This window comes from Columba livia, chromosome 11 (genome assembly GCF_036013475.1).
Source record: "Columba livia isolate bColLiv1 breed racing homer chromosome 11, bColLiv1.pat.W.v2, whole genome shotgun sequence".
Lineage (NCBI taxonomy): Eukaryota > Metazoa > Chordata > Aves > Columbiformes > Columbidae > Columba > Columba livia.
In genome coordinates this window covers 14,865,881-14,893,081 of record NC_088612.1, presented here as the reverse complement: position 1 = coordinate 14,893,081, position 27,201 = coordinate 14,865,881, and the positions used below count along the sequence as shown (strand labels likewise).

General features: G+C 40.5%; 2 protein-coding genes across 7 annotated transcripts in view; one reads left to right on the top strand and one right to left on the bottom strand.

Moving 5' to 3' along the window:
• MYO1E (myosin IE) overlaps window positions 1-27,201 on the top strand; it is a 114,632-nt gene that overhangs the window by 1,807 nt on the left and 85,624 nt on the right. For 2 of the 5 annotated variants that reach the window (XR_010475240.1, XM_065075988.1), the window contains exon 1: window positions 22,705-22,734. The exons of 1 other annotated variant lie outside the window; for it this stretch is intronic. Coding sequence is in view for 3 of the 4 variants with exons in the window: in XM_065075988.1 (XP_064932060.1) it covers window positions 22,720-22,734 (15 nt within the window). In the remaining variant the exon portion in view is untranslated. Of the gene's footprint in view, window positions 1-22,704; window positions 22,735-26,077; window positions 26,818-27,201 lie in introns of those variants that run through there. 2 more of the 5 variants (XM_065075992.1, XM_065075990.1) reach the window with 2 other exon arrangements.
• Window positions 246-21,466, bottom strand: FAM81A (family with sequence similarity 81 member A). 2 transcript variants are annotated; one of them, XM_065076020.1, is made up of 10 exons: window positions 21,227-21,466; window positions 18,264-18,459; window positions 17,461-17,526; window positions 15,956-16,229; window positions 15,077-15,195; window positions 8,786-8,915; window positions 7,564-7,670; window positions 6,394-6,529; window positions 5,827-6,022; window positions 246-5,417 (listed from the first exon to the last, which is right to left on the bottom strand). In XM_065076020.1, the coding sequence occupies exons 3-10, from the start codon at window positions 17,505-17,507 to the stop codon at window positions 5,278-5,280; spliced, it is 1,149 nt and encodes a 382-aa protein (XP_064932092.1). In that variant the 5' UTR covers window positions 17,508-17,526; window positions 18,264-18,459; window positions 21,227-21,466; the 3' UTR covers window positions 246-5,277. The 2 variants fall into 2 exon arrangements, with proteins under 2 accessions (XP_064932092.1, XP_064932091.1); XM_065076019.1 differs by lacking the exon at window positions 18,264-18,459.

Sequence of the window (27,201 nt, the reverse complement as noted above, 5' to 3'; positions counted from 1 at the left end):
TGGTTGAGATTTTGCTAATGTGGCAAGACACCAGGAGACCATAACAGAGACCAGCAATCCCTTTCAGTTTGCAACATAAAACATTATACATGCAAAGAGGTAAGCAAGCAGTTTACTGTATGCTGTGAGCTGCCACATTCATTTTAGGGAGATTAATCTCTCAAAGGAAAGCATATGTGGAATTGGGTCACAGCACTTCACATATTCAAACTTGTGTAAGATACAAAGTGATCAATCCCCATAAGGTCTTTGCGAAGTAAATAAGCTTTATTATTTATAGTAGCAAACAGGTTAGCATTTATCTTTTCAAAGCATGGTGGTAACATAAAATCTGTTTTAACTTCTGCATTTTAAAAGCTCTACTTTGAGGTGCTATACCTTCCTAGAATTTCATAGTTTATCTGTGATAAGATACTCGCAATGTACTGAAATGACAGTTCTCGAGACTAGTAAAGAAGAAAAGAACATGGCACACATGGAAATTCAGTGTTATATATGCAGATGTATATTCTGATATGCTATTAGTGAACTGTTTAAATTATTCTCAGTGGAGGTAGTGAGATGACAAAGGCCACCTAGCAAAGTGAATGCCTACCTCACAGTCCCCATACCATCAGGAGATGGTAGCACAAGAGTGATATGGCAAAGCCAGTAAAATCGGTCTTCATTTATAGGCTGGTTTAACTCAGCTGTGTATAATGGAAGCCTGTTTACTGATGGCATTTGAAAATGACTCTTAGCAGAAACTGAAGTCAGGTTTAATGAAAGTAACTGTTTGGAGGATGTGCAGCAGTGCGTGATGCATGTTATTTTCGTTCCTGTCGCTCTGCAAGAAGCAAATCTCCTTTCTCTTCTCTCACCAGCAGTTCCTTCTCATCCCCTCATACAGTTCAGCTTTTAGTTTTATGACAATTACTACTTCAGTTTTCTTCTTAAAGGAGGTCCTAGTTCAGTATACATCACTGATGCTCTGCTAAGATCAAAACAATTTTTTCACTATCTGTGCCAGCAAAAGTTATGGCTCTCCCAGATATTTTGCAATGTTTGAGGCTATTCCACTATATTATTTACTGAGATAATCCTTGCATGGATTAAAAGCAGCTTTTTGTCCTAGGCCCAGAGCTTCATTTGGGTAGTAACTGTTCAGATTATCCTGTGGTCTTTCAGCCAGAGTCAGTCTTGGAGAGGGAGGCAATGTGGGGAGAAGAACCTTTCTTTTTTTTTTCCTTTTTTTCCTTGCTTTCTTTTTTTTTAAATGCTTTGTGTTGACCCAAGTTCTGCTGACAAAAGGTAGCAGCAAGCTCTGGTTCCCACTCAGCATTCCTCACACATTGTCAGAAGGACCATCACAATCACCCTCAGAGACTTTTGCTTAACTAAGCATCTGGCTTTCTTGAGATTTTACACAGTGATGTCTTTAGAATGTTGTGAGGGTTTTTTGGTGGTTGATTTGTTTGTTTGTTGTCAGAATGCATAATATTGTTAAATATTTCCAGACCCACCTCAGTGGTACTGCACCATTTGTGGATCACACAGAGTGAGCAGCTTCTTTTGCTTGCCAAGAGTAACAGTGACACCCTGTGGCCCATTCAATAGTGGCTTTGCACTGAATTTCCATTGTTTTCTTTCAAATTCACCTGTGAATTTCTTACACTGTGGGGAGTATCACGGGAGGAATCCGTCCTGTGCACATAGGAGAGCTTCATCGACTCGTCATGTCTCTCATTTGATGTTTCCATTACGGGAATACATGTCTAAATAACACAATTAGGAACTTCACTGCAGTGCACTATAGTTCTAATGTGTTCTCACATACTAATGTCAAAGGCATATACCCAACTTAAAATAGTTTAATTATTTTATCCTTTGACACTTGCTATGTCATTCAGACAGCTCACTGAATACTGTGGTTTGCACACGGCAAGTGGTTTAAGCCTTCTGCATGCTAAGTAGCTGACAAAAGAAAGATTTGGGAACTTCAGGAGAGGAAGTGGTCTGGGTTTGGCTGGGTTTGGTTTGTGGTTGGTTTTTTTTTAGAGAAGTAGGAAGAAGAAAAAAGTTTAGGAAATATTAAAAATTCCTGTGAAACTTCATCTGAATCTTCTGTAAAACACAAATTGCTTAAAAAATTAATGGATGTGCAGGAAAGAATGTCATAAATTAGATTTTGTGTCCTCTGTGCTTGAAATTTAATCCCATTACATCTTGTCCTGTCAAGAGTCCACTTAAGTTAGGTGTTTGGGTGGCAGAGCAGTGGTCGTAGAATCATAGAATGTCCTGAGTTGGAAGGGACCCACAAGGATCATCAAGTCCAGCTCCTGTCTCTGCATATGACAACCCCAAAATTCATACCATGTGTCCGAAGAGGGGGTTTTGCCATACAACTTTAAGATGATTGAAAGATACAGGGAGTGTAATTCTCCCTTGAAGAACTCGGCTGTTAATTATCACATATGAGCCCTCCCTGACAGGCTAGACATTGTTGACCTGTTTTGTGCAGAAAACTTAACAAAGAATCTTCAACAAAAAACCCCACCACAACCAAAAAGGAAAGTGACTTGAGAGAAAACAGACCCAAAGAATTTGTGTTTCCAACTGAGCGGAGTAAAATGCAGCAGGCAAGTAAGTAGGGAGCGTGAATTGTGACAAATCAATTGATGTTCCCATCCTTGTGGATGCTGTGTTTTGTGTCAAATATATTATTTTTTGTAACTTTTGGTTCCTTCTAAACTCTGCGTGCCTGTTCTGTGCTTCAGCAGGCAGCTGCTCTTCCTTGCTTTTGCCCATGCAGCTGCCATTCCACTGTTCCACTCTTCTGACTCTTTTTCTCTGTTACTTCTCCAGAGTTTTCAATCTTTCTTCATATTGCTGTTTTCTATTCTGGCTTTTCTTCACTTGTTCTGCGGAACTCTCTTGGTCTGGAATACGTGATTCCCTCCCGCAAGTGACTCTGGAGCACTGGGAGAAGAGCGTGGGCAATAGGTGTGCTGCAGCTCTCTGTGTCCGTGTGTACAGCCAGGTTTCACTCACCCTGTCTGTCTGTCCCAGCATACAAGTCCCCATAAGGCACTGCTTGACAGTAGCTTGTACTTCAATATTGGCTTAGTTGGGCTTTTAGTTATTTGCCTTATCTGAGATTTGGGAAAAAATAGTTTCAAAACAGCAAAAGTAAAATTGGATGGGGTTTTATATGTTGTTTTATATCTGGATGAATCACACAAGATTTTTACAAGAGAACCATTTTATTAAAGTCCTATATAAATTGTTTCTCTGATTCCTTGTATGCTCCTCATATCATACCAGATTCTCTCAGGTACAGATTTCCAATTACAGAAGAAAAAAATTATTGGGTTTTTGTTCTGTCTGTTTTTGCTTCTTTCTTTGTTCTTTTTTATAAAACACCAGTGATAGCTTTTCCGCTGCACGTGGCTAAATATTTAAGAATAGATAAGAATACAAACATGAAGAATGAATGAATTTTAAAGACAATTCTTAAGAAATACTTGCAAGCGTTTCATTGTCTCCCTTTAGTGAACTGGGCTTTCCCCTTAGCTGCCATTGTAAATACATTTCACAGCACATGGATGATACAAGATAGGAATAGCAGAGGCGGTTTTGTTATCAGAAAGCATTGGAAGCCAGACTTGCAAAAATTCCATGTATCTTTGATAAATTAAATTACTTTCAACTCTATAGGAAGTGAACATAAACTTAGGTACTAATCCTGTAAGAATGTATGCATTTCCTCGACTCTTACACACTAACACTGTCCTACTGAAGTTAATGAGTTTAAGTTTTTGGAAAATTTATATTTCTTTTTTTTAAAAGGTGACTCCGTGGGTCAAACCTTCTTTCATGAAAGTGATGAGAAATTTGCCATTGATTTCCCAAAGAGGAATATGGTTTTGCAATACTGGCCGAAAGAAAGGTCCAGTAAGGACAGTGCAGAGACATCATAGTAATTTATTTACATTAACAGTAATTATTTGTAAATTAATAGCATTTGTGTATATGAATTACTGTTAATAGTATGAATTAATAGGATACTGCATGAAATCTTTTCATGAAGTGCTTAATCCTGCATGACTCACAGACATGAGGAGCATTATCAAGCTATGAATGAAGATATAAAATCAACATAATATATATTCCCTGTCTAGATTAAGATGCGTTTTGGGTGCTGATTTTTGTTATGTAATCCATTCTGGGAATGGAAACAAGTACCATTGTTATTTGCAAATAACGTGAATGCAATTAGCAATTTGAATCTGCTAAATTGTTAAAGTCTACTTAAATTCGAAGAATGAGTTGTTTTACTTCAATAAAAATTTCTAAGCAGATAATAAACTGCATTTTATTTTACATTACATTCTCCAGACTGAGCTAGATTATCACCTTCTCTTTTGTTTTCAAACCTTTCAAAGTTTTTATTAATATAATGAAACAAGTCACAGAAACACATATAAAATAGTCTATATACACTTTTTACCTTGTCTCACCTCCACTTGGTTATTAATTTTAAAAGGTCACAATACTTAAGACCACGTGAGTTAAGTCTTTACGTTATGCATGAATCTTCTTAGTCTACAACTACATTATATAACACTACTTAGTTTACACACGTACACAGAAGATATTTGCAAAATTAAACAAAGATTTTCTGATGGTATCTTGATTTTGAAAACTGGTCAGTTCAGTGCCAATTCTGTCTCCCCAGGAAGTCAATAGTAGAGAAAGTCACTGTAAAAGTGTCTCTTGACTTCAATTAAGTGATTTGTATCAAGGTGGAAAGCCTTGCCAATCTGATGCTAAACAAATGATATAAACTTGTTGTGTTTTGTTTGTTGTTTGTTTTAGTTGAGGTTTTTTTTTCATTTCCTTATGTTTGTTTGTTTTTAAAGAGGTGTGTGTGCAGGCGCTTTTCCATATATAAGCATATACCTTCCTGATCAAGCCTGCAAAACTGGGGAGCACTGGGATGCCTTTAGCAAGTTAGGTGCCAGCTTTACCAATATATTACTCCAGTTATACATGGTGCTTAATCTCCTGAGAGCAACTAGAGTAGTGCAGTGGCAAATCAGCACCTCAGCCCGTAAAAGCCTGTGGTCAGTTCATCTATGAAGAACTGACGTTTACTGCTCAGAGTAAACATGCGGACCTGCGCAACAGCAGCATGTCATTTGGTACATGCACTTAATCTGGGTTACAGGCTGGAACAAGATTATGGTCTGCCTGTTTAGCCAGGAAAACATGAATCTCTCAGGCAAAATCTTGCAGTCATGGCCCAGCCTCTCCCCATGTGGGAACCTCCTGCTTCATTTGGTGGATCTGCTTCTGTAGTTCATCTCTGTCCAGCTTCATTTTTGCTTCTAGAACTTGTCGTAGAGACCCAATGCTCTCATAGATAGCTGCAAATCCTAATTGCAGGTGAGAATTAAATTAGTTAATAAGCAAAAGCAAGAGTATCGCATAATTTCTATCAGAATGTGCTTTCTACCGTAATGCTCTCTCTGCTTTATAGCAGGAATATAACAGAAGTTCTGAAGAAAAATAGGCCTGTAATTGTGTGCTGATGGCAGAAATGCCCCCGATGGCAGCCAGGCTGTGCCTATGCATGCCGTGGGGAGAGCACTTATAAGCTAATAAGATGTCACCTCTCACTGTGAATTTCACACTTAGTAAAAATCCTTTTTAATGTCACAGGTGCAACCGTTACATCTGTCCCCAAAGTCTACTTCGATACAAGCAAAGGCATTTTGCATATTATTATGGGTCAGTAATTGTTACCACAATTCAGAATAAAGAACTTGATAACTATGGTCCTACCAGCATTAACTTCAGCTTTCATTTCTTTTATATCTTCATTTATCTCATTTTGAAGTTTGCCAATGCGAATATTTATCTTTTCTTCTGACTGTTTTGCTTCATGTGCTTCCATGGTTATCTTCTGTATTTCTTCAATTTTGTCAATTTTCTCTGCCATTTGGTTGAATTTCATCTCTATATTTCTTTCACTCATTTCCTGGAGCCGGGAAAAATAGTTTTGATTATTTACTCTGCATCTGAAATTGCAGTAGTCTTTCCCAAATATGCAATAGACATCAATTTATCATCTTTTATGTGGAATTCAAAGGTCTAAAGAATGATAACTTTTTATAAAATGGTTTAAACTGGCTTGATTACTGTAGGCTGAAATACTGATCTATTTAGAAGTGAGCAGATTTGAAGGTGCTCAGACTGTGGGGATGTTGTGCTTGATGTCAGTGAAAATACAAATATTGAGGAGGTCTGAAATCTCACTCAAATAATACCTCAACTACATCATCTTAGCTATTAGTAATGCTTTTGAATACTTCCCAAGAGATATTATTAGGACATTTGAATGAAACTTACAGTGTTTTCCTTAAAAGTCAATGAGAGTTGGTCAATTTTTTGGACAAGCTCTTTTTCATGCCTTTCGTGTTCCTGTTCCATCCAGCTACGTGCAGACAAAATCTGGTTGCTCAGTTCCTCAATAGCATTTTTTAATCTAAGAGCATAATAGAAATGAGCAGATATCAGAGAGCAGAATTTTTGGTCATTCAGCAGTGACTTACTTTATGAATATGTTCATAAAAATAAATCCATGACAATTTAATACATTCTTGGCAGCATATTAAGGTGAATCTTTGAACTTTAATGCTACTAGACTGAGGCATAGAGATGCAAATTTTTTGCAGCACTGAAAACAGACTATGGTCATCCATGCAGATTATAATCTTCTTTTCCATAGGTGTTAAATCTGAACAAAGATTTAGTACCCATTTATTTTGGTGGCAATGCTGGTTCATATAGCCCCATTTGCATTGCCTATACCCACCTCAAGTTAACATCAACCAAGTGTGCCACTGAAAGTGTTTCTTTAGACAGTCTTTTTTCCAGTGAATGTTTGAGATCTGGATGTATTCTTTCATCTGGTTTGCAAATAGTTTTACTGGTGTAACTGACGGGATTAAATGAGGAGGGCAATAAGCGGTAAGGATGTGGATGGCTTAAGCCGGCACTGCCACTGAGTGAAATGCCTGGAGACGAGTTAGTATCTAAATTGAATGTATCCCTGTATAATATCTAGTAATAGCAGAGTAGCTTATCGTTAATAATTTAGGTATTTGAGTCATCTATTCATATTTGAAGCCAATTTAAAGCAATAACACTTTGTGAATGCTGTGCCTTGCTGCCGGGTTCCTTGAGTTGAACTTCTTGCCCTGCTCTCAACAGCCTCTGTTGCTTTCTACAGTTCTTGCAAAAAGGCACCAGGCCACTCTTGCCAAAATCCTTACTTGTGTTCTTTAATACAAGTTCTGCCTGGATACTTAACTAGGGACTTAATGGGCTTTTCAAAATGGTCTCGCCACATTAGGGGCAGAATTCTTGTTGAAAGCGAGTCCTACCTGACAGACCATTGTGCTCTTGTAGTAACTCTTGAGCACACATATGTATTTAAACAGGTTCATGCTTTTGTAAACCTGAAGACGACAACAGCCAAGCTTGGAAAACGGAGCAGCAAGGTTTCCTGGCACTCACTTCATATCCAGAAGATGGAGCTGTTGGTTGCTCTCTTTGTAGGCAATCTTCAGCTTTGCTTCTTGTTGCATTATTGATTGCTCTACTCTGCTCAGAAGATGAGAAATCTGAAACAAAATTCAGAATTTACTATTTTTCAACAGTGTTTCGTCACAGTCTCATTTGGGACGTTTTCATACCAGTAGAGGAGATCTTAAAGAGGGGCTATTTTTGCTGACATTTCAAAAATTATTGAATTTGCACGTTTTACTTGACCATGAAAAATATACTGTCTCACAAGATGAAGGTATCTACATTGTGAAAACTGTAATTTTTCAGCCATAAATTATTTTAATAGTCTTCTCTTGAAAGCATCTGCCTGCTTCCCCCTTGAGACAGCTGAATTTGCATAATACGTACATCTCTATGTTGTCCTATAAGCAGAATAAAAGAATGGCAAAGCACTCCACCAATACTGAGTAATATTCTTCATCACTTCATGTATAATGGCTACTGCAGTGATAAAACTGTTGGATTTAACTGGGCATAGGCCATTACTAAAAGCAAATATTTCTCACCAAAACTATCATCCCAGTTTTACAAAACCGACTGTTCTGTTTCACAAGATTAATAGCAATATGCTCCTGGCATGCTGATGCATTACACTGAGTCTTCTGAGAAACACAAAGTGGATTTTAACCATTCACCTAGCACAAAATGAAGATGTAAAATAATTTTGTTGCCCCCAAAAATGAGGCCTTGAGATGGAGATAGGAAGAATACTTTTCTTAAGTGTTTTAAGTCTCTGCTTGCATCTACTGCTCACTATTGTGTTCAAATACATATGAAATCATCCTGGGCAGCCCAAAACATGCAGGGAGAGGCACTGATGTTGCATTGTTGTGTTGGTTTCGCAGAGCATCCATGTCATGTTCACATTCCAACCTCAAGAAGCTGTTCAGTAATCACTGACTTCATTCCTGGACACTTTCAGGTGCCTTTAGATACTATCCCCTTCTACACAGCACGTTAAAAGCAGCAAATTAAGGGCCTTTTTTCAGTTAGACCAGTGCAATATTGCACCTGTGTACCAATATTTGATCTAATAAGGACTGTGAGCGCATACACCTCTCCATTTGTAAATGTGTGACCTCCCAGGGTAATAACTAGCAGTGATGGAGTCTGTGTGAATTAGACTACAACTCTCACCCGTACATGAATCATTCTGATCCAAATACCATACCTGTATTTCTGCCTCTTTGATTTTAGATTCTAAGATCAGTTTGGAGGTGTGTTGATCTTTACTTAGGCTCTGAAGTCTTTCATATGTAATTTTATGCTCTGCAGACAGTCTGGCTAACCCAGCATCACATCTGTTTGAAAAAATAAAGACAAAAGCAACAGCTGAATAGAATACAAGGTTCATTTTAGACTAGGCAGTTCTGTGAAATTGCTGGCTGTCTAGCAAAACAATGTCTTATGAGACTATAAGAATGGTGATATATCTCATAGTATTCAGCAAACTGCACCCAAATGGGACTGGAAGTCAAGTAGTCTGACACATACATTCTTCTTTTCTTGGCACTGATGCGATATGTATAAACTGTGTTGTTATCAGTCAGGAAAATCACATTAGAAATGCAAAGATGCAGAATTTCAATACCTTGTATTTTTGTCATACTCCAAAAGACATCTAGTAACGTGTGCATGATTTCACCTACATGATAAGAAGCCTAAATAATTGAGGACTGTTTTTTCATTATTGTAGCTATGTTCTGAGTTTTACATTATTTTTTTTTTTATTTGTGAAATAGCAGTATACAATTAATGTATAGTAAACAATGCGGGGCAAATTTTACGGTTATTAGTCTTTATTTAGGTAAAACTGTCTGTGAAAGCAATGTCTCACAAAAGACTATGAATTGTAGATCTGGAACTGTTCAGGATAAATGTGCTGTAGAATCTGTGCATTTTCTACCACATTTCAAAAATCCTTCGGCCAGGTCAGTTTCGTCTACATACAATAAGGACATTAACTGAGCTGTAAAATATAAGTACTGTAATTTCAAGAGTAAGACTGCTGTGAAGTATGACTCACGTATATTTTTTTGTTAAGGGAAATACGTAATCGGCAATGTTACCATATTTGATCTATGAAACCAATGGGGAACAGATAGCAGTTATAATTTAAGGCAGAAAAAAGCAGTAAAACGGAAGAATGAGCTGAGGCACGTTAAATCATTACCTAAACCAATGACACATTTTAACCTCTTTTTAGTAGATCTCAGTTTGAAGGCTTTCATTGCCACACACATTTTCATCACCTCGGTTACAGCAACTACCATTATCATTAGTCGTGAAGGGAAAGTAACAGCTAAAATGACAAACACAGCATCTGCTTAGTATTATGGTAAAAGTTCAACATGAAAATAATCAGTAATTCAAAATAAGACAAAGAAATTATAAAACGTGTGGAAAATAATTTATAGTTTAACAGTTGAACATTGCAAGACTGATTTAGTAATATCTGTAGAAAGACCAACTATGGTTTACGTAGCAGTGAACCATACTTGTAGCTCTTACAATCAGGCAGTTTCTTTAAAAGGTGAGAGAAGCCAAATCTCTTCATGTTGTTGTGATCAGAGAGAATCAGAGGAATGAAATCATCTGCATCTAGTCACCAAAAGCCTATGAACTCACAAAAATGGTTAGTTTGTTTCTCTGAGGCACCATAGAAGATGTCAAAAGCAAGAGCTTTGAAAGTACTGCAGCAAATGTAAACAGCAGGCATCCGCAAGTGTTTTTAAGGCAAATTAATGTTTTGGGTTTAACCACAATTGATCTCGCTTCTTTGCAGAACTCAGTTACGTGATCAAAGAGGCCATAGAGTTGCATGGTAACCGAAACATTAAAATTCTGGCTATGTTAATTTAGTGTCAGCTTGGTATGTATTAATCGGAATATTTCATTTTTCTACAGGGATATTAAATTTTCACCCTTTTAAACGAAGTTTGAATAAAGTTTAAATTCCATTTTCTGTTGTTATGCAGTGTTTAACCTCATTCTTTTTTTAAAAACAGTATTCTATATGTTGAAGTAATCAAAGAGAAGTCTCTTTGCTATATATATTGTACATACACCCGATTAGTTTTGACCTGGAAGAAAATATTAGAGTGCTCCAGACACAAATTAGATTCTGATATTAATCATGTGAATATGCATTTTGAGTTAAAAACTTACAACAATTAAATAACTTTAGTCCATGCTTCCACTAGCTTTCAAATGCATGGGGAGGTAATAATAAGATGAACATATGGAAAACCATGGGCTTTCTACCACTATTGATTCAGGCTTCTACTGCATGGTGGGTCAGAAGAACATCAGTAATCTAAATGAAAGGGCACATCATAGTTTGGAATTTTTCCTTGTTTTTTTTAATTAAAATATTTTAAAATTTTAATTTAATTGTAATTTATTTTTTTTTAAAGGAGGAGAAAAAAAAGGCACACTGCAATCCCCACTGAATTTCCTCTGACAGTCCTGGTTTGATACTTCTTTATAATATCATGATAAAATGATACCAGAATTCTTAAAAATAGAACCAAATGTTTCTGAACACTGGATTTAAGTTCCTGGGTAATTTAATCAGACCGTCTATATAAAGGAAGCCAATGGACTATGGATATAAAGACAGAAGTTGAAAACAACTTTTTCAAACATTAAGTTTTCTAGGAAGAACACTAGTTTAAAAATATAAGAGCTCTATATAGAACCATGTTTTATCAGGAAATGCACAATAAATAATTCTGTCTTCACATCTGAAATGCTGAAGCTGGTCATACAAACAATCCAGTGTGGTTTTTCATGTGCAGTTGCACATATGCACTATTGAAATTTGGGCCAAGGATGCACTAGAATGTGTTCGTTTTACTTCTGTTTGATTCTGGAGGACATTTTCTGAAAGGTCTGATTGCCAAGCTGTGTACTTATCTGAAATTACAAATAAATGGAGAGATCTTGTAGTGCCAAGTATCATTCTTGGTTTCAGAATACAGTATAATTCTGAAATATAAACCAGTAATGTTTAATATAAGCAGTGAATTCATCAAACAGCTGCCTTGCAAGTCATAGTAAGCAAAAGCAGTAGTTATTTTTCTGGCATGCTGAGGAATATTTCTGTTGCCTTCAGTCTCTGAGAAATAAATACACAATGGTTGCTCTATTCAGTATTGCCAAGTACTAGATAAAGCTGATGACTACACCAATACTCTGCAACAGGATGCTACATAAATACGGTAGAAAGGTACATATAAATTTTTAATGTTTCTGTTTTATTATAGCAGGAGATTTTTCAGTTAAAGTACCAGTGTTTCAGTGAAAAACAAGTAGCTGAAGAACAAGTAGTGAAAAGCAAGTTGATGTGTTCAGGGGACCCAGTGGGCAGCGACAGCAGAGCTGGTGGATTCTGGGCAGCCTGGAGCGGGCTCCCAGTCAGGCCGTGTGAGCGGCTCCTCCGCAGCTGGAGTGCAGCACTTCCGTTGTGCCGATGAGGTTCATAAATGCACTGCATCCCAGATGCATCAGACTCATTTTCTGTGCAGTGTAGGAAAATCTGCCTACATGTAATGAGTCCAGAGCGTCTGGAATGAATCAGATCTATAATGTAATGCATCTATATATGCAAAGTAGGCCCAATTTGAACATGCATAGCTGCCATTTCTCTGGATGTTTCAGCTATCAGGAAGCTTCTAGAGACAGCTACTGCTATGGTTTTGACCAGGCTGCTGTATTTAAATTTTCCAGACAAATTATCATAGTCCACAAGTTATTCTGTAAATAAATAATAGGGCACTACTCGTGAGCTTTATGATCTAATATCGCTAGAAATAGAACTGGTAAATCTGCATTATGTAAAATTGCAGACATCAGGGACAGGAGGCTGGAGTAATGGATCTATTGGCATGTATCTAATTTTCTGCTGAATGTGTTACTGAATTTAATAGAGGTAATATTTTTCTTAAAGTTAATGCTGATTCTCAGGAAAATGTACAGCATCATTCATGGTGAACATGCTTTACAAATTCCTCAGTAAATTATGCTCAGTGAGAAATGGTTCAGAGACATGAGCTGTAATGTGTACTCAAGTCTTCTTCTGCTAGGGATATTAGTTGATTTTGTGATGCAGGTGAGCTTAGTGTGAGGGCTATTGTGATCTCCCTGCTCCAGAGCTGTTGGTAGCGTGGTTGTGGAGCCGTGCTTCAGAACTGTGTGTGCGTGTAGGGAACCCTGCTCTCACCAGTGAAAGCAGCAGCCCTCAAGAAATAATGAGGCAGTCGTTCAATGATATATTGACATGTTACAGAACAGTTGGTATCGGGAAATAAACACCACTCTCTCCAATATTGAAATTGAATAGGATGTTTAGTATGCCTGTAATTACTGGAACTGAAAATTGGCCAGAATCCTGAGATCGATGTTAAAATTATTACACGACCAAAAGGCTCAGAAGTAGGTGATTTACTATCATGTGTCATATAGAAACTGATGGACACTGATTGTCCAGCTGCACACTTCCAGCCTGGAGCTACTGTGATGCACTTGGAGTTAAATTAGCCGACTGTCACTCCAGCCCGAGCCACACACCATCCCTTGGCTGTGGCTGAGAGCGGATGTGCAGTAAGTTGGCAACCTGCAGTAATTCAGTCGTGTTTCTGAGGTTTCACTCTTTGAACTTATCTGAAAGCTAGCAGGACTAGATGTAAAATTAAGATTATATTAGGTGAGTTTTACTTATTTTCTCTAAGGAACATTGGCTAGAGTAATCAGAAGGTGTTTGTCTCAGGGCAAGTTTCTGGTTAAGTATTTGTAAAGTGCCAACAGCATCACAAGCTGCCAGCTTGACCAGGATCTCCAGATATTACTATAGTCATTATTCACAGGAACACTAATTTTCAAAGTAGAATATGTCTGTAAATGAAGGCAAATAGCTTTCTCCATGGAACACTGCTTTAACTTGATTTCTGATAAAGGAAGACTTACTTTCTTCCTCATTCAGGGAAAATTTACCATAAAGAACATAACGTTGAATCAAAGTAACCATTAAAAGACAATAAACTGATTCTCTTATGGAAATGAATACAAATACCCAACATTCATTGCACAATCTAACATAAGGCAGATTAGTATAATCTCCTACAATTGTCAGATAAATTGCAAGCCTGTCACAGTACAAGGGCATTGCTCTCAGTAAATAAAGGAGGAATCCTGTTGCAGACTGTGCTAATCCTCCCAATCCCCACACCAAATACTTGGGACAGGCAAAGGCCCCATTATCAAATTCATGCTGGCACGTGTTTGTTCACTTGAGTTCTGTTATGAAAAGCAAAGGCATTATATTTTGCTTCACAAGGTGTCAATAACTCTATTGCTCCAAATGCAGACCTCTGTCAGGATGTCCTGTGAACTCAAAGTTGATTTTTTATATAAAGAAGCAGGAAGATCGAAGCATGTGCACTTGTCAGGGATTTCTCAGTGAGATAGGTATAAATGTGTATGTATATCACTCTCTCTATATTATTTCAATCAATTTTCTGATTTGACAAAATAAGCTTGTCTAGTCCATTCCTGTTTACTTAAGGACAGTGCATAGCTGAAATAAAAAAAAATAAGTAAAATCTCTCTGAAGTATTCTTTACAAAATTGGCTATGAAAGTTACAGTGGAAACTTCAAAAATCAAATAATTGGTGAGAAAACTTTACTTTAGTTATCACTAAATCACTCAAAGTACCAAAAAAAAAAATCTGTACCGTATAGACAATAGATCTAATTCAGGACAAGTATAATTCCACTGACGCTCTTAGCCAAGCTGCTGTAGGCCAGATCAGGTCATTTTTCTATAGCTGTACATATACTCTACCTTTTGTGTTCAACTGTACAGACACTCAAGCAAATATTATTGTACTGGAGTTTGTAAATGTGTCATTAATGGCACAACGTGAAGTCTGTGTAGTTCCACAACTGTAATCTGGAGTTTCAAGTAGCTTATGAAATCTCTGGTTTATAGATTTCTGTTCCTTGATGTGTCAGGTAACCTATTTTTATTTTTTAATATGGCTGACTAATTACTGAATGCACAGATTTTTACTTCTAAAACATATGCAAAAATGTGCAGCTACTCTGTTCTTTACAAGTGCAGATTGTTCCATGCTGCCTTTATAATTGTGCTAATTAATTTGTTTCAAAGATAGACTGCTCTAACCATAGCACTTTTCAAAGCTGAACCAAATCCAAATTCATAAGGAATCCGAGGTAATTTATTAAAAACTAATTTCAGGAATTAAGGGTGATATTGTTAAGTTTAATGTATAATACTGGAATGCAAAAGATTATTATTCATTTTCTTGAAAACACTGAGCAACATTGTCCTGGGAATTTTGCCAAAGTTGAATTAAGCCCATTATCATTAACATTCATACTTCAAGATTACAGCAATATTAGCCAGTCCCCAAAACATACTTCTGTGTTGACTTTTACCTTGCAACTCTTCCCCGAAGATCCCCTAAGCCAGAAAGCTGCCGCATTTCCAGACTCTTGAGAGTAGAATTTGTTCCGTAGCTGAGATTGTCTCTGACACGGATCTGTTCCTGCAGCATCTACAAAGCATTCATATGGAAATATAAACTCTATGTCACGTGTAATGTACATATAAAATGTCACATGTTTGTTTTCAGTAACATCACGTACTATTTGATTATTACTTTATTAAAACCTTTTCTTGTACTAAACAAGACACTTTTAGGTCATTTATTATTTCTTATTCTTAGTATCCAGTCTGCACATAAACACCATAATATGTACAAAGTATAACCTGCCAAGCGAATGGAAGCTTAAATATTAATTTTTATCCTTTCGGTTTCCCCACCACACCCCTGTTGCTCATTGCAGCAGAGGTCAGACATGAAGTACGTATCTGCATACGATTAGGTCATAAAAATGAGCAGTTGGGTTGGGCTGCTTGGTGTTGTCAGTAAGTCGGAAGTGCAAGAAAGTTTATTATAGATCTAAGGCATTTCCGAGTGTTTATACAGGACAGCCTTTGGACTGAACTTGAGCTGGGTATTAGTGTCGCATTAATTCATTTTCTCAGGGTTTTCCAGCGCAGCTTTTAAAAGCAAGCTTATTAGTACCACAAAGTTTCTGTGTTTACATGCTGACATCCTGTGCTATTTTCACAGCCACTTAAGGAATTATGTAATTTGTGAACAGTGTTTCAAGTTATAAAAACAATTTATAAGCTTACAGGATCTTCAGACCTTGTCTGACCTTTACTTATCCTCTGGCAAACTTTCTTACTAAATTAGAAGGAATAAGTAGCCTAAATGGCATTAGTCCTGTGAAAAATTCTTAACATACCTCGATGTCCCGATTAAGCTGCCTCACGATCGCCGTTATGTTTCGGATGTGTTCTTCCAAGAGTTGCCTAGCCAACCGGTCGCCCCCCCCTTTGTTCTGCATTCTGTGCAGAGTGGAAACAATGTCCTCCTTAATGCGAAAAGCGTGTTCCACAAGAGCCGCCGTTGTTTTTTCATGGCTTAGGATTCTGTCTTCCAGCTGATCCACCAGGCTTGCAGATGCCAGCGGGACCGCTGTCAACGCCTGGCTGTGCAGCGGGATGTTTCGAACCCGTCTAGTGGAGAAGAATATCCAGATATTGTGAAGGTCTTACACAAAAGTCCACAATGTCTTTTCCCTGGAGACAGTGCAATGCTGTCTTAGTAGCAATACTGGGGAGAAGCAGCAAAGTACTCACAGCGGGAGGGCCCCCTGCTACAAAAAAGTGGGTGCTGTGTTTGCTACTGTGCGTATCTTGTACAGAGACAAGACGGGCTCTTTAAGGAAGCTTACAAAAGTGTAGGATCTTAAGAAAAGGACATTAGCATTGCCAAAGTAGTTACAATTCAGACCTATAATTTGATTAAGAATCCAAATTCAGAACCCCTTTACTGAGTTTGAAATGTACTGCTATTTGTCTCTACAGTTTTCAGGCTTAAAGCAGTAACTATATAGAAGGTAGATGTTGCAAATTAAATGAAACCAGACCAAGATTAAAAAAGAGTTGCTTGTGCCCATTCCTTTTTTCAGTTTCTACAGCTATCCTGTAATACCATACAGAAGCCTGTCCTCCCATGGAACAGACAGGAGCATACGTAGGTGTGGATAATAAGGAGATACCAAAATCATGACAAGCTTCTTGTAATCTTAGTAGTCAAAATTTCCCCCCAGAATAGCTTGCATTTGGATACCTTCACTGATTGTCTAGATTTTTCAAGAGATCTCTGCATTGCATAGCTTCCATGGAAAGCAAGCGAGCTCATGGGTGCTCAAAGGAAAAAAATTAGGCTGCTAATGCATGCAATCTTTTCCTGCCACTATATTCTGCAAAGAATAAAGAAATTTTTCAGAAGCAGAAGGGAACATACAAGTTCAACCCCACTTTGAAAAAAATCTTTTTCTTTTACTATGTATTCTCCATTTTGTTTCCTGTTGATGAGCCAAATTAACAGTTTATTTTCACCATGGTGATATTGATGGAGATGCATGAGGACTCTAAAAAGGTCACTTCTGACCCTGAGTATTTACCCTTACTCCATGCTATTAGAAGACTGGTTAAAGTATAGTAGTCTTGGACCTCTACTCAGTTACAGTTTAAGCTATTTAATTTCTTTGGGAAAGGGTTAAGTAAAAGCTGAGTAAGGAATTGTGATTTGGGCCATGATTTGAATGAGTCTACAGTATTTCACTTTGCTTTGCATACTAATGCCAAAGTCCCAAGTCACAGCATTACAATAGATAGGAAACTGAGAGACACATAATAGTCTGCAATATGAAGATTTTATTTTTTACATTCCAAACTGTACCTTTCAGAAGGGGCAAGAGTTGGGAAGATTGGGCTTCGCTGGGCCATTTTCTGGTCAATAACTTGTCTGTTGAAAAAGTACACATTGAATTATTTAATAGCTTATATCTGGCACTGAAATAACTTAATGCTTCTGCTTTGAGTGAACCTTTAAGTAAAGTTTAAGATTACGCTGACAGCTCTGATCTTGGAGTTCAAATATTGCTTATAGAATAGAGGCAAATAAAAATCAATACAAAAGAACAAAAGAAGGAAAACTGAAAACTGGTAGAAAGCTTTCTATAGTGAAAATGATACTCTAAAAAAAAGGCAAGGTTGACAGCCTTGACACTGAAATCTGCTGCGGACCCACAGAACTGGTTTGGCAGGACAAAGGCAAACAAACTTCTTGTCCCCAGTTGGTCTACTGGCCTCAGACATCATCAATCTATGACTTAAAAAGTAAAATCTGCAGTATTATCATAAAGCTTAAGAAAATATTGGCTAGAGAATTAAATAAAAATATTTCACGACAGCAGATTGTTAGCAGTGAGGTGTTTTTCAGGTAAAAGCATTGGCAGTTGGAAACATAAATAGAATGTGTTAGACATCAGCATAGTTTAGCAAAACTGAGTCTTTTATTAATTTGTCTTCAAGTCTAGATGACTGCACTTTATGTTTTAAGAAAATTCTTCTGTGGTAAGAATATAGATTCTGTCTTTAATTTTTAGACATAGCCAGCCAGACTGTGACAGACGTTGCAGCAGGATAACTGTTAAATAGCTTCAGAAAGACATTTTAGATATCTGACTGTGAGAACAATACCTGGCTCAGTAGCTTTGTCCTCTGACAGAAGTTAAATTTATGAAGAAGATGGTAGCCTCGATCAAATCCAGCTATTCCACTCTATATAAAACATTTTTCATGATAGAGATGGCATGAATGAGCATATCCTGAGCCTGAATTCCTTGGGAACCTAAAATCTGAAGGATCTGAAGGAGTCTAAAAACTGAAGGCTGATCTAGGAAAAAAATTTTGCAATTGCTGATGAAATCCAGTGCAATATACTGTACAAATAGAAGCAGAAAAATAGACTTATTGGAATAAAATAGTCAAATATTGATTGTAAAGCAGTGATAGGGCCATCCTCCAAGATCTTGAAATGTGAAGCATGATTGTGCTTTAGAAATGTATGAAAGCCCTGCCTAAAAGCAGAGAGCAAACATTGTCACAGTGTGTGTCTTCTATTTATAGCACAGTGCTTCAGAAACTACAAATTAGAAAAAAAAAAATGTTTTAAGAGAAACTGGGTTGCTGAGCAGCAATGACACTAGACTGGAATTCAGAAGGTCTGATTCTAATTCCTTGCTCGATTTCTGATCCTGATGACTTTGGACAAGTTATTTCCATTTCTAATGACTCAATTTCCCTACATGCCTGTAAGTAAAAAGCACGGTACAAGAACTGGGTATCATTATCATGATTTCTGCGTTCAAAATCCTGCACAGACACAGACTGTCCAGTGCTGCAATCCATTCCTCACACTCTGCTTCCCCGCTCAGCGGGCTGTCCCCAGCTGCACCGCCAGGTTAGACAGGGCCCAGGCACCCAGTTCTCAGTGCATCTGAGCTTGCTCACTCTTCATCCTCTGGGCCATAACATATTCTAATCTTCATGCAGCAAAGCATTTAAGTACAATTTAACTGTAAACCCCAGAATATCCTACTGATTTGAGAAGAGCTATGCATATCACAGCACCGTAACACTGGACACTACCTAGAAAAATGAAGAACAAATTAAAGTAAGGTACATCTAGCAGTATCTTATTGAAATACAATTTATAAAAACCAGCCAAACAAACAAAAAACCCCCTCCACTCAAGCATTTTAATTTTACAGTCTACACTATCCATTTATTATCAATTGAAAAAACTGTTTGGAGCAGAGTAAGCATAGGATTGTTTGAGGTTTTTACTTTTTCTGCCAGACTACCATTAGACATGCAGCTAATTGCAGATGTCTGAAGAAACTGTGCACATGAAACAAAAGTTACACAGATGGACTTCTTGTTCATTATTGCTAACTTAAGCACATCACTCGGTACACACTGAAATATAAATTATCGGATTTCTTGATCTGATCCAACATCCAGAAGGGACATGTTAAGATCTTGTTCAGCAGTTGTACAAAACTTTTCTGCAGTTTGGAGGCAGGTTTTTTCAGTAAACAATAATAGATGGGTGTTGGAACTAATGGCAAATTCCCTCTCTACCTATTTAGACTAATAAGTATAAAATAAAAGAAAAAGTTGTTCTAATGCCTAGATTTAGGAGAATGTAATTTCACATAGCTCAAATTTTAGTGGCAGTAAACTAGGATCAGCTTAGATCGCAGTTGAAATACTGGCTTCAAGTGTTGGGGTTTTTTTTTCTTCTTAAATGATGTTGTTTCCTGCTCGATACTGCTATAGCAACTTAAATCATAATATATTAACCCAGTAAATTTTTATTGATTGATTTAATTTACTGAATTTCCAATTATTCTTGTCACATTGACAAGGTAAAGATTTGTCCCTGTTGTAAATGGTATGCCCAATTGCCAAAAATAGCAGTTCACTTGATACATAAGGCAGCTGTTCCGTGCAAACATAGGCTACTTCTTTATCGTTTCTTTAAGTCACTGACATCAGACATGTGAAAGCTGGAAAAAACATCATACATGGGACATGCCGAAAAAACACTTTTAGCAATGCAAAGTTCACTCCTTGCTATTTGTACTGTGGCATCCCTTCCCACTTCAGCAGACTGCCTTGCATGTTTATTTTCTGCAGATTCTCCATTTCTCCGGGTTTGAAGGATAATTGCATCTGTAGCGTTCAGTTCTCCATCTTCCATTATCACCTACATCTAGTACTTGCTCTAATGTCTGTGCACCTCAGAGCGTTTTTCACATTCATCCTTGCAATATGCCTGTGGGGTAGGAAAGCGTTATTATTCCTGAAAATATTATTTTCCTTTTGTTGCTGGTAGGGAGATGAAGCACGAGTGGGACTATGTGACTTGCCACGAGTCACACGGGAATCAAAGCAGACTGAATACCTGCCCAGGCAAACACTTTGATCACTCTTTTCTTCTTAAAATAGAAACCACTTTGGTTGCTATACAGGGAGCATCTGACGGTGCCATCCTAGGAACGGCAAGGTCCTGGTGTTACTCTGAGGCACTTTGGGGCAACATTTTGGAGTAAGTGCCAAAGTCCCTGGGTTGCAGCTCAGCAAAAAGATGGGTCAAAACCCGAGTGTATTAGTGAGTCGTGTGAAACAAAGCCGTGCAAAGCCCCTCTGTGCTCTGTGGCGTTTGGGAACAGTTACGTGGTGTGCCGTGGAGTGCGGGAGGAGGCTCCGCGCAGGGAGCGGTCACCGTGCCGGCCTGCCGAGCCCAGGCTGAGGGTCCTCTGCAGAAACAGGTCTGATCAGCTCAGGTGCTTGACTGTGCTAATGCAGCTCTGCAGCACTTGAGAGCCCAGCTGGAATCCGTGCCCGGGCTGTGCCGTGTGGATGCACCGGCGCTCCGCCGTGCCAGCTGCTCTGGCGCGCCCGCGGCTCTGCCGGGCAGGCGGGCCCGGGAGCCCGGAGGGGTCACCGGTACACGCGGTGGTGGCTGTAGAAACATGGGGTATACAAAAGCTGACAGGACATGACAGCGCAGACACCACTCTATGGCCATGCAACACGGAGGGACGTTGTTGGGACAGGCTGTCCGGCGGGCGCGGGGCGCAGCGCGCACTCACCAGTGCTGGCTCAGGGCAGGGCAGGGCTGCCCATCGCTCCCCTGCATCCCCGCGGCCGCCCGGGCCCCGCTCTTGAGCGCGCTGCCACCGCTCCAGCGGCCGTTTGCGAAGCGTCGTGGCTGCCCCTGCGCAGCCGGGGCGTCAGTCCGTCCGTCCGTCCGCGGCGTGGCAGGCGCTGCGCCGGAGCGGGGCGGCCGCAGGCCCGGCTGCGGTAGCGGGCGCGGTTGCCAGGACGCCGTCACCATGGGAACCACTCGGCGGGGGCCAGCGCCGCGCAGGCAGCCCTGGGAGGGGGGCGGCGAATCTAGCGGCCGCCGGGGCAAACCCCTGTTGTCATCGCTTCCTCGCAGGTATTTCATAGCAGGGGCCGCTCCTTGGGAGGGAGGGAAGGACCCCTCGAATAACAGCGGCGTTCCTTGCGGCGAGGGAGATGAGCAATGGGGACGCGGGGCAGGGGCCGTGTCTGCAGTCCCCTCACCCCACATGTTGGCCTCCAAAAAGAAAGTTTGGTGCTGGCAAAACAGTGGTTACTCTCAATTTCTAATGGTGCTGAAGAGCTGAGAGTGTGACTGAAAGTATGGATTTTTCCAGAGCATATAACAAACCTTGGCAGAATACAAGATTGTTAAAATTGATGGTGAATAATAGTTTTGTTTGTAAGATTTCCAGGTTATATATTCAAGCAAGTTCTAGCGCGTAGCTTCAGTAAAACTTCATGTATCACATAAAGGATGATCTGTCCCTTTGCACAGCAGAGGCGTATGAGCTAAGAGAAAGTATTACTGGAAAAACAAAGTCCATCGAGGGTGTGTCTGCCTTCACTGCTGTTTCCTCCTTGTGTCATTCTTTGGACTTTGGTACAACCACCTTAGGTAAACAAAGGGTAAGTGAAATCAGAAGCAAACTTAACTGCATCAGTTCAATCTGAAATAGCAGATTGTCTCTGATTTTGCTTAAAATATAGACATTTCACACTGTTGTATAGGCAGACTATTGCAGGCCTGGGTATCTGGCAGATGCAAAGGACACAAGCACTATAGCATGCACATGCCATTGTAAAAGCAAGGCGGGGTCTGAATCCACACTCTGATTGACCTATTTACTTTAAAACAATTCCCACATCAAAGGATCGGGCCAGAAACAAAATATGCCATAAGTACTTTCAAAATGGGATCGTAACCAAGCTGAGAGTCATAGGATTGTGGTATAAGTCAGGTTAGAATGGACCTCAGGAGGACACGTGGCCAACCTCCTGCTCCAAGCAAGGTTATTGATGAGGCCAAATGCAGTTTTTTGCAGTGTTACAGAGCCTGCTTGTGAAAACCACGAAGGATGAAGACTATCCAGCCTCTCGGGGCAGCCTGCTCCCATGTTTGATTGGCTGCTGGGGGAAGAACATTTTCCTTGTACCCAGCCTGCACCTCTCTTGTTTGCATTTCTGTTGTTGTCTTCCGCCCGTGCACCACTGTGAAGAGTCCAGCTTTGCCATCTTGATGAGTTTCTCACAGGTACTGGGGGCTCCTGTCAGGTCCTGCAAAGTTTGCTTTTGTCAGGCTGAGCAAGCCCTGCTCCCTCAGCCTCCCCTCAGGGAGGGCCCACTGGCCTCTGCTGAACATGCTCTAGTTTGTTGCTGTACACAGCTGGATTCTCTGACCCAGCAAATACCTAGACTAACTTCATACACCTGTCAAGTGATTTTCCTTTCTAAAGGACTGCTCAGATACTCAGTGTTTTCTTGAGAATGTATATCTGCAGGAGTGGGGCTTGAAAGCAAATTTTTATTTAAAGCAAATTGATTAAAGTTCTTTTAATTTTAAAACAGGTCACCATTTGTATGTCCTACTGCAGTCTTGAAATTAACTTTAAAAGGTACCTCCATACTAGGTCTTGGTCTGCTTTCGCTCCCTGTCCCTTGTCTGACAACAGCGTTCAGCATGGTGGGGGCTGAGAGGTGGGAGGGGACATGGAAGTGCTTGTCTGTTCCTCCACTCTTCCCAGGTACCCATCCTGACCACTGGCCAACACAGGGTATGGAGGTGGATGGTCTTTGATTTGACCCACACAGATACTCTCTTCATCAGAGGTCTTAAAGGCAAATTCAGATCTCTTTTCTTATCAAGGCACAGGATTAACAATAATGTTTATTTATTCTGGAGTGTTGAACTGTCTCACTCATGAAAGGAGCCCCATTTTAAATAATCATAGAAGTACAGAGTGGAGCAATTTAGGCTGGAAGGGAGCTCAAAAGGGAATCTGGTCCAACTCCCTGCTCAAAGCAAGGCTAATGTTGATGTTAGATCAGGTTGCTCATCATAACATAAAGTTTTAATCTTAAAAGCTTGTGTAATGTTTCAAAAAATTTCCCTCTGAGGAAAAAAAATACAATCCTTGTAGTTTTTTTGATGTGAACCTACGTAACGTAACTGAAGTCAGTCACAGGAACGCAGGAGGCAAAACTCCTCGGTTACCAAGTCCTTGTGGACTTCTTCCAGATTTATACCAGCCTTGCAAATAACAACATTATTCATACATTCTGGGTTGCAGTTGGAGAAAATTCAACTCCATGAATTCTGAGTATCTTTTACGTCTGAGGCTTCTCTTAATCAGATCCAGAGTAAAAGAGCTACATGCTATTTTTCCTCAAAACAGCCTCAGTGGGTGAAAAGGGGCTGTTGACTTTGTTACTGTACTTTTTACTCTTGTGGCATTTTAGATGGACATGTTGAACCTGTTAATAAGCATGTTTTATGGACAGGTATGCTTCTCTAATTTAAGGCTAACGAGAGAGGAAAGAAGGAAGATGCTGTGTCAGGTACAGAAAAAGGGAGTGGCAGAAAGCTAAAATGGTTATACTGTTTTCTATAACTGGAAAACAGTCCTAATCATTGAAGTGATTTCATCGCCTTTTAAGTCATAAACTTCTGCCTTTGTTTTATATGTCTTTGTGTTTCTCCCTACATTTCACAAGTAGAAATGGCTGAATCCCTTTTTTATTTTCTGTAAGTAGAATTCTACATTTGCCAAGTGTAACTGAAGGCAGAATGTAACCATCTGCATTGTAGCAGAAAACATTAAGGTTATAAAATGACTGTTTATTGTTTGGAAAGAAGATACAGCAAAAATTGAACTGAATTTTTAAAGTTTCCTTAATTTTCTACTGTTTGTTTTTATGTGACACAAGTCCTTCATCTTTCTAAGAAATACTAGATTGTGTGGTTTTCTAACTAAAAGTGTGATGTCTTGTTAAGGGTAGTAAGCCTTATTTTAGTGGCTTTCAGGCATTAAATTATTAATTAAATTATTCTGATCAATAGAAGACAAATATATGGGTTATAAAACTTATTCTAAATGTATTTTGTAAGTAAGAGGAAAGCAGTAATGCCTTATTTTTTCCTTTGCTGTCAGTTTTAACCAATTAGAAAGCAGTCAAGGCAGTGCTTATTTCATTGAAATTCGTAGTCTTTTCCAGGTTCAGTGACTTCTCTAAAGACTTGTTTCTTTCTGAAGCCACATTAATGTTTTTAGAATGGAGAGCAAGGGAAAGTTGTACTCTGTGGTACTTCCAGAGTAAGGACCATGTTCTTTTTTCAGACAGTTTAATCTTTATACACTTCAGCACTAGCCTGGTGCCTGTTGGTGTCACACATGGTGTCACTCAGTCAATGGGAAGGTGGAAACACACGTGTGGGTTACCAGACGCATTGTGAAGGCAACAGCTTCTCCCTTGTGGCGCTGCCAAGTGCTGAATCAAGGCATGGCAAAGAGGCCGTCATCACTTGGTCAACACGGAGCCTGAACCCACCTCTGAACCAGTCCCAAGTGCTGAGTCAATAAACCTCCTCAGGCACTGGAGTGAAGCTCATCCTTAAATGCTAAGCTGAAGCTTAGCACTAGTGATCAGTATCAGGAGGATCAAGCTCTGAAACTGCTTGCAGCCAGAAAATATCCTCAAAATGATAAATGCTCAAAATTATAACAATGCTTGATGTTAGCACTTGTGTGCAGGAGCTGGTAGATGTTACTAACCAAACACAACACTATCAGACAATACATGCACTGAAAAAAAACAATAAAAGCTCTTGATGTTGGGAATTTTTCTTAGATATTTTCAAGTTAGGTCTCTTAAAGGTAACCTGTCCATCTGAATTTTATGACAGAAATGTCACCATTTCTAAGTTTTGTGCATCCTTTAAAAATACAAAGATTCCTTTTTACCCTGCTGGAGCTCCTCAAGATGAAAATGTGGGTTCTGCCTTTCTCAGAGGTGACTGTTAGATGTTGGCAGGAGGAGCTGGGCATGCAGACCATTCAGGCACTCCACCGCTGACACTCGAAGGGAAATGCCTTCCCCTCCTTCTTGACGTGGATGTTGAATAAGTGTCATTCACCTAATACAGTCTGCTTGGGAATTAGATGTTTATCATTAAAATAAGCAGAATTAAACGACTATGTTTAAAACCATGAAAAGAGTTCATTGTGAATTAGACTGTGCTTGGTACACACAGTGCTTAGCAAAGGTTCCTGCAGACTCGGAGCACTGATGCCTTCAGCTCTAACATTTTTATTGAAGGTCATCTTCTAGTCCATCTAGAGTAGATGTGCCCCTGTAGCACACATAAAATGCAGTGAACTCGGGACTAGTTTCTCAATTAGTTATACTGTCTGAATGCACTTTTTTTACTCTTCATCCACAACCTAGTTTCTCTACTTCTTTCACAACTTGTTATAAAGATGTTTCTTTCTATGTAAACACACATACAAATATATGTCTTCGGAAAATGAACATCGACGTTAAAAAGACCCGCATACAAAGCAAATAGAAAAACCTACACAACCTGTGAGATTATCTTTCTTTTGTGGGCCTATATGCACTCTCTGGATTCTTACAGGTTTTTTCACTGCTTTTTATCACAGTCTCGTAAATTTATGCATCCCTCAGAAAGCACAGTCACTGGAAATCATGTTGGTTGTATTCTGATCAAGACGATACGGGCAACATGGAGCAGGTGCCATCCTCCAGGCACCTTTTTGGTTTTTTCATTTGTGCGGTACAGCTGGGACTGGTTTCGGTATCGGTTTGGTACCAAGATGCTGTGTACTGCCCGGTATTGCCGGGCATTAGAAGCACCTTGGCGCTGTGTGTGTGAAGCAGCTTGCCGGGTGCCGGGTGCCCCGTGCCCGGGCTGTGGACCCCCGCGCGGGGGCTGGGCAGAGCGGGGTGCTGCGGCTGCCCCGGGGAATGTCGCGAGCACCGGCCCCGCAGGCCGCGCGCACGGGATTCCCTCAGGGAATGACGTCCCGGCGGCGCGCGGCGATTGGCTGCGGCGCGGCGAGTTCTCCATTTATGGGCACGGGGCAGCCGCCCCGCGTTCCTTCCTGCCGTTCCCGCCGGCCCGGCCGCAGCGCTCGCGGGGCCGCCCCGCCCGCTCGGGGCCGCTGCGCCGGGGCTGCCTCGCGCCGCCCCGCCCCGGTCGCGAGCTGCGCGCGCGGGGAGGGCGGGCTCGCGCCCTCGCTCCCTCCCTCCGTCCCTCCCGGGGCGCCGGCGTGTCTGGGCAGAGCCGCGGGCAGCGCAGCGCCGAGGAGCCGCGATGGTAGGCGCGGGGCTGCCGGGGCTCGGCCGGCTTTCGCGGGCGGAGCGGGGGGCAGTGGAGTGGGTGGGGGGCGCCCGGCGGAGGCTCTCGGTGAGGAGAGCGTAGCTGCTTCGGCGCCCGTCTGCTACGTTTCCTCATGCTTTGCCGGGAAGGGGCTGCGGACAGCGCTCCCTGCCCCGCGCTGCAGAGGGGCCGCGGCGAGGGGGGGTTGTGCAACCGGCGTGTGGGGAGCGGGACCGTGCCCGGCGCTTGCGGGGGCGCAGCCGGTCAGGGGCTGCTGGCCCCGTGGAGCCCGGGCGGGTGCTGCCGCCGGGGCACGGCGGCTTCGCTCGTCAGTGGCGTCCCGAGCAGCCCGGGGCCGTCCCCAGCCTGCCCTGGCCGGGC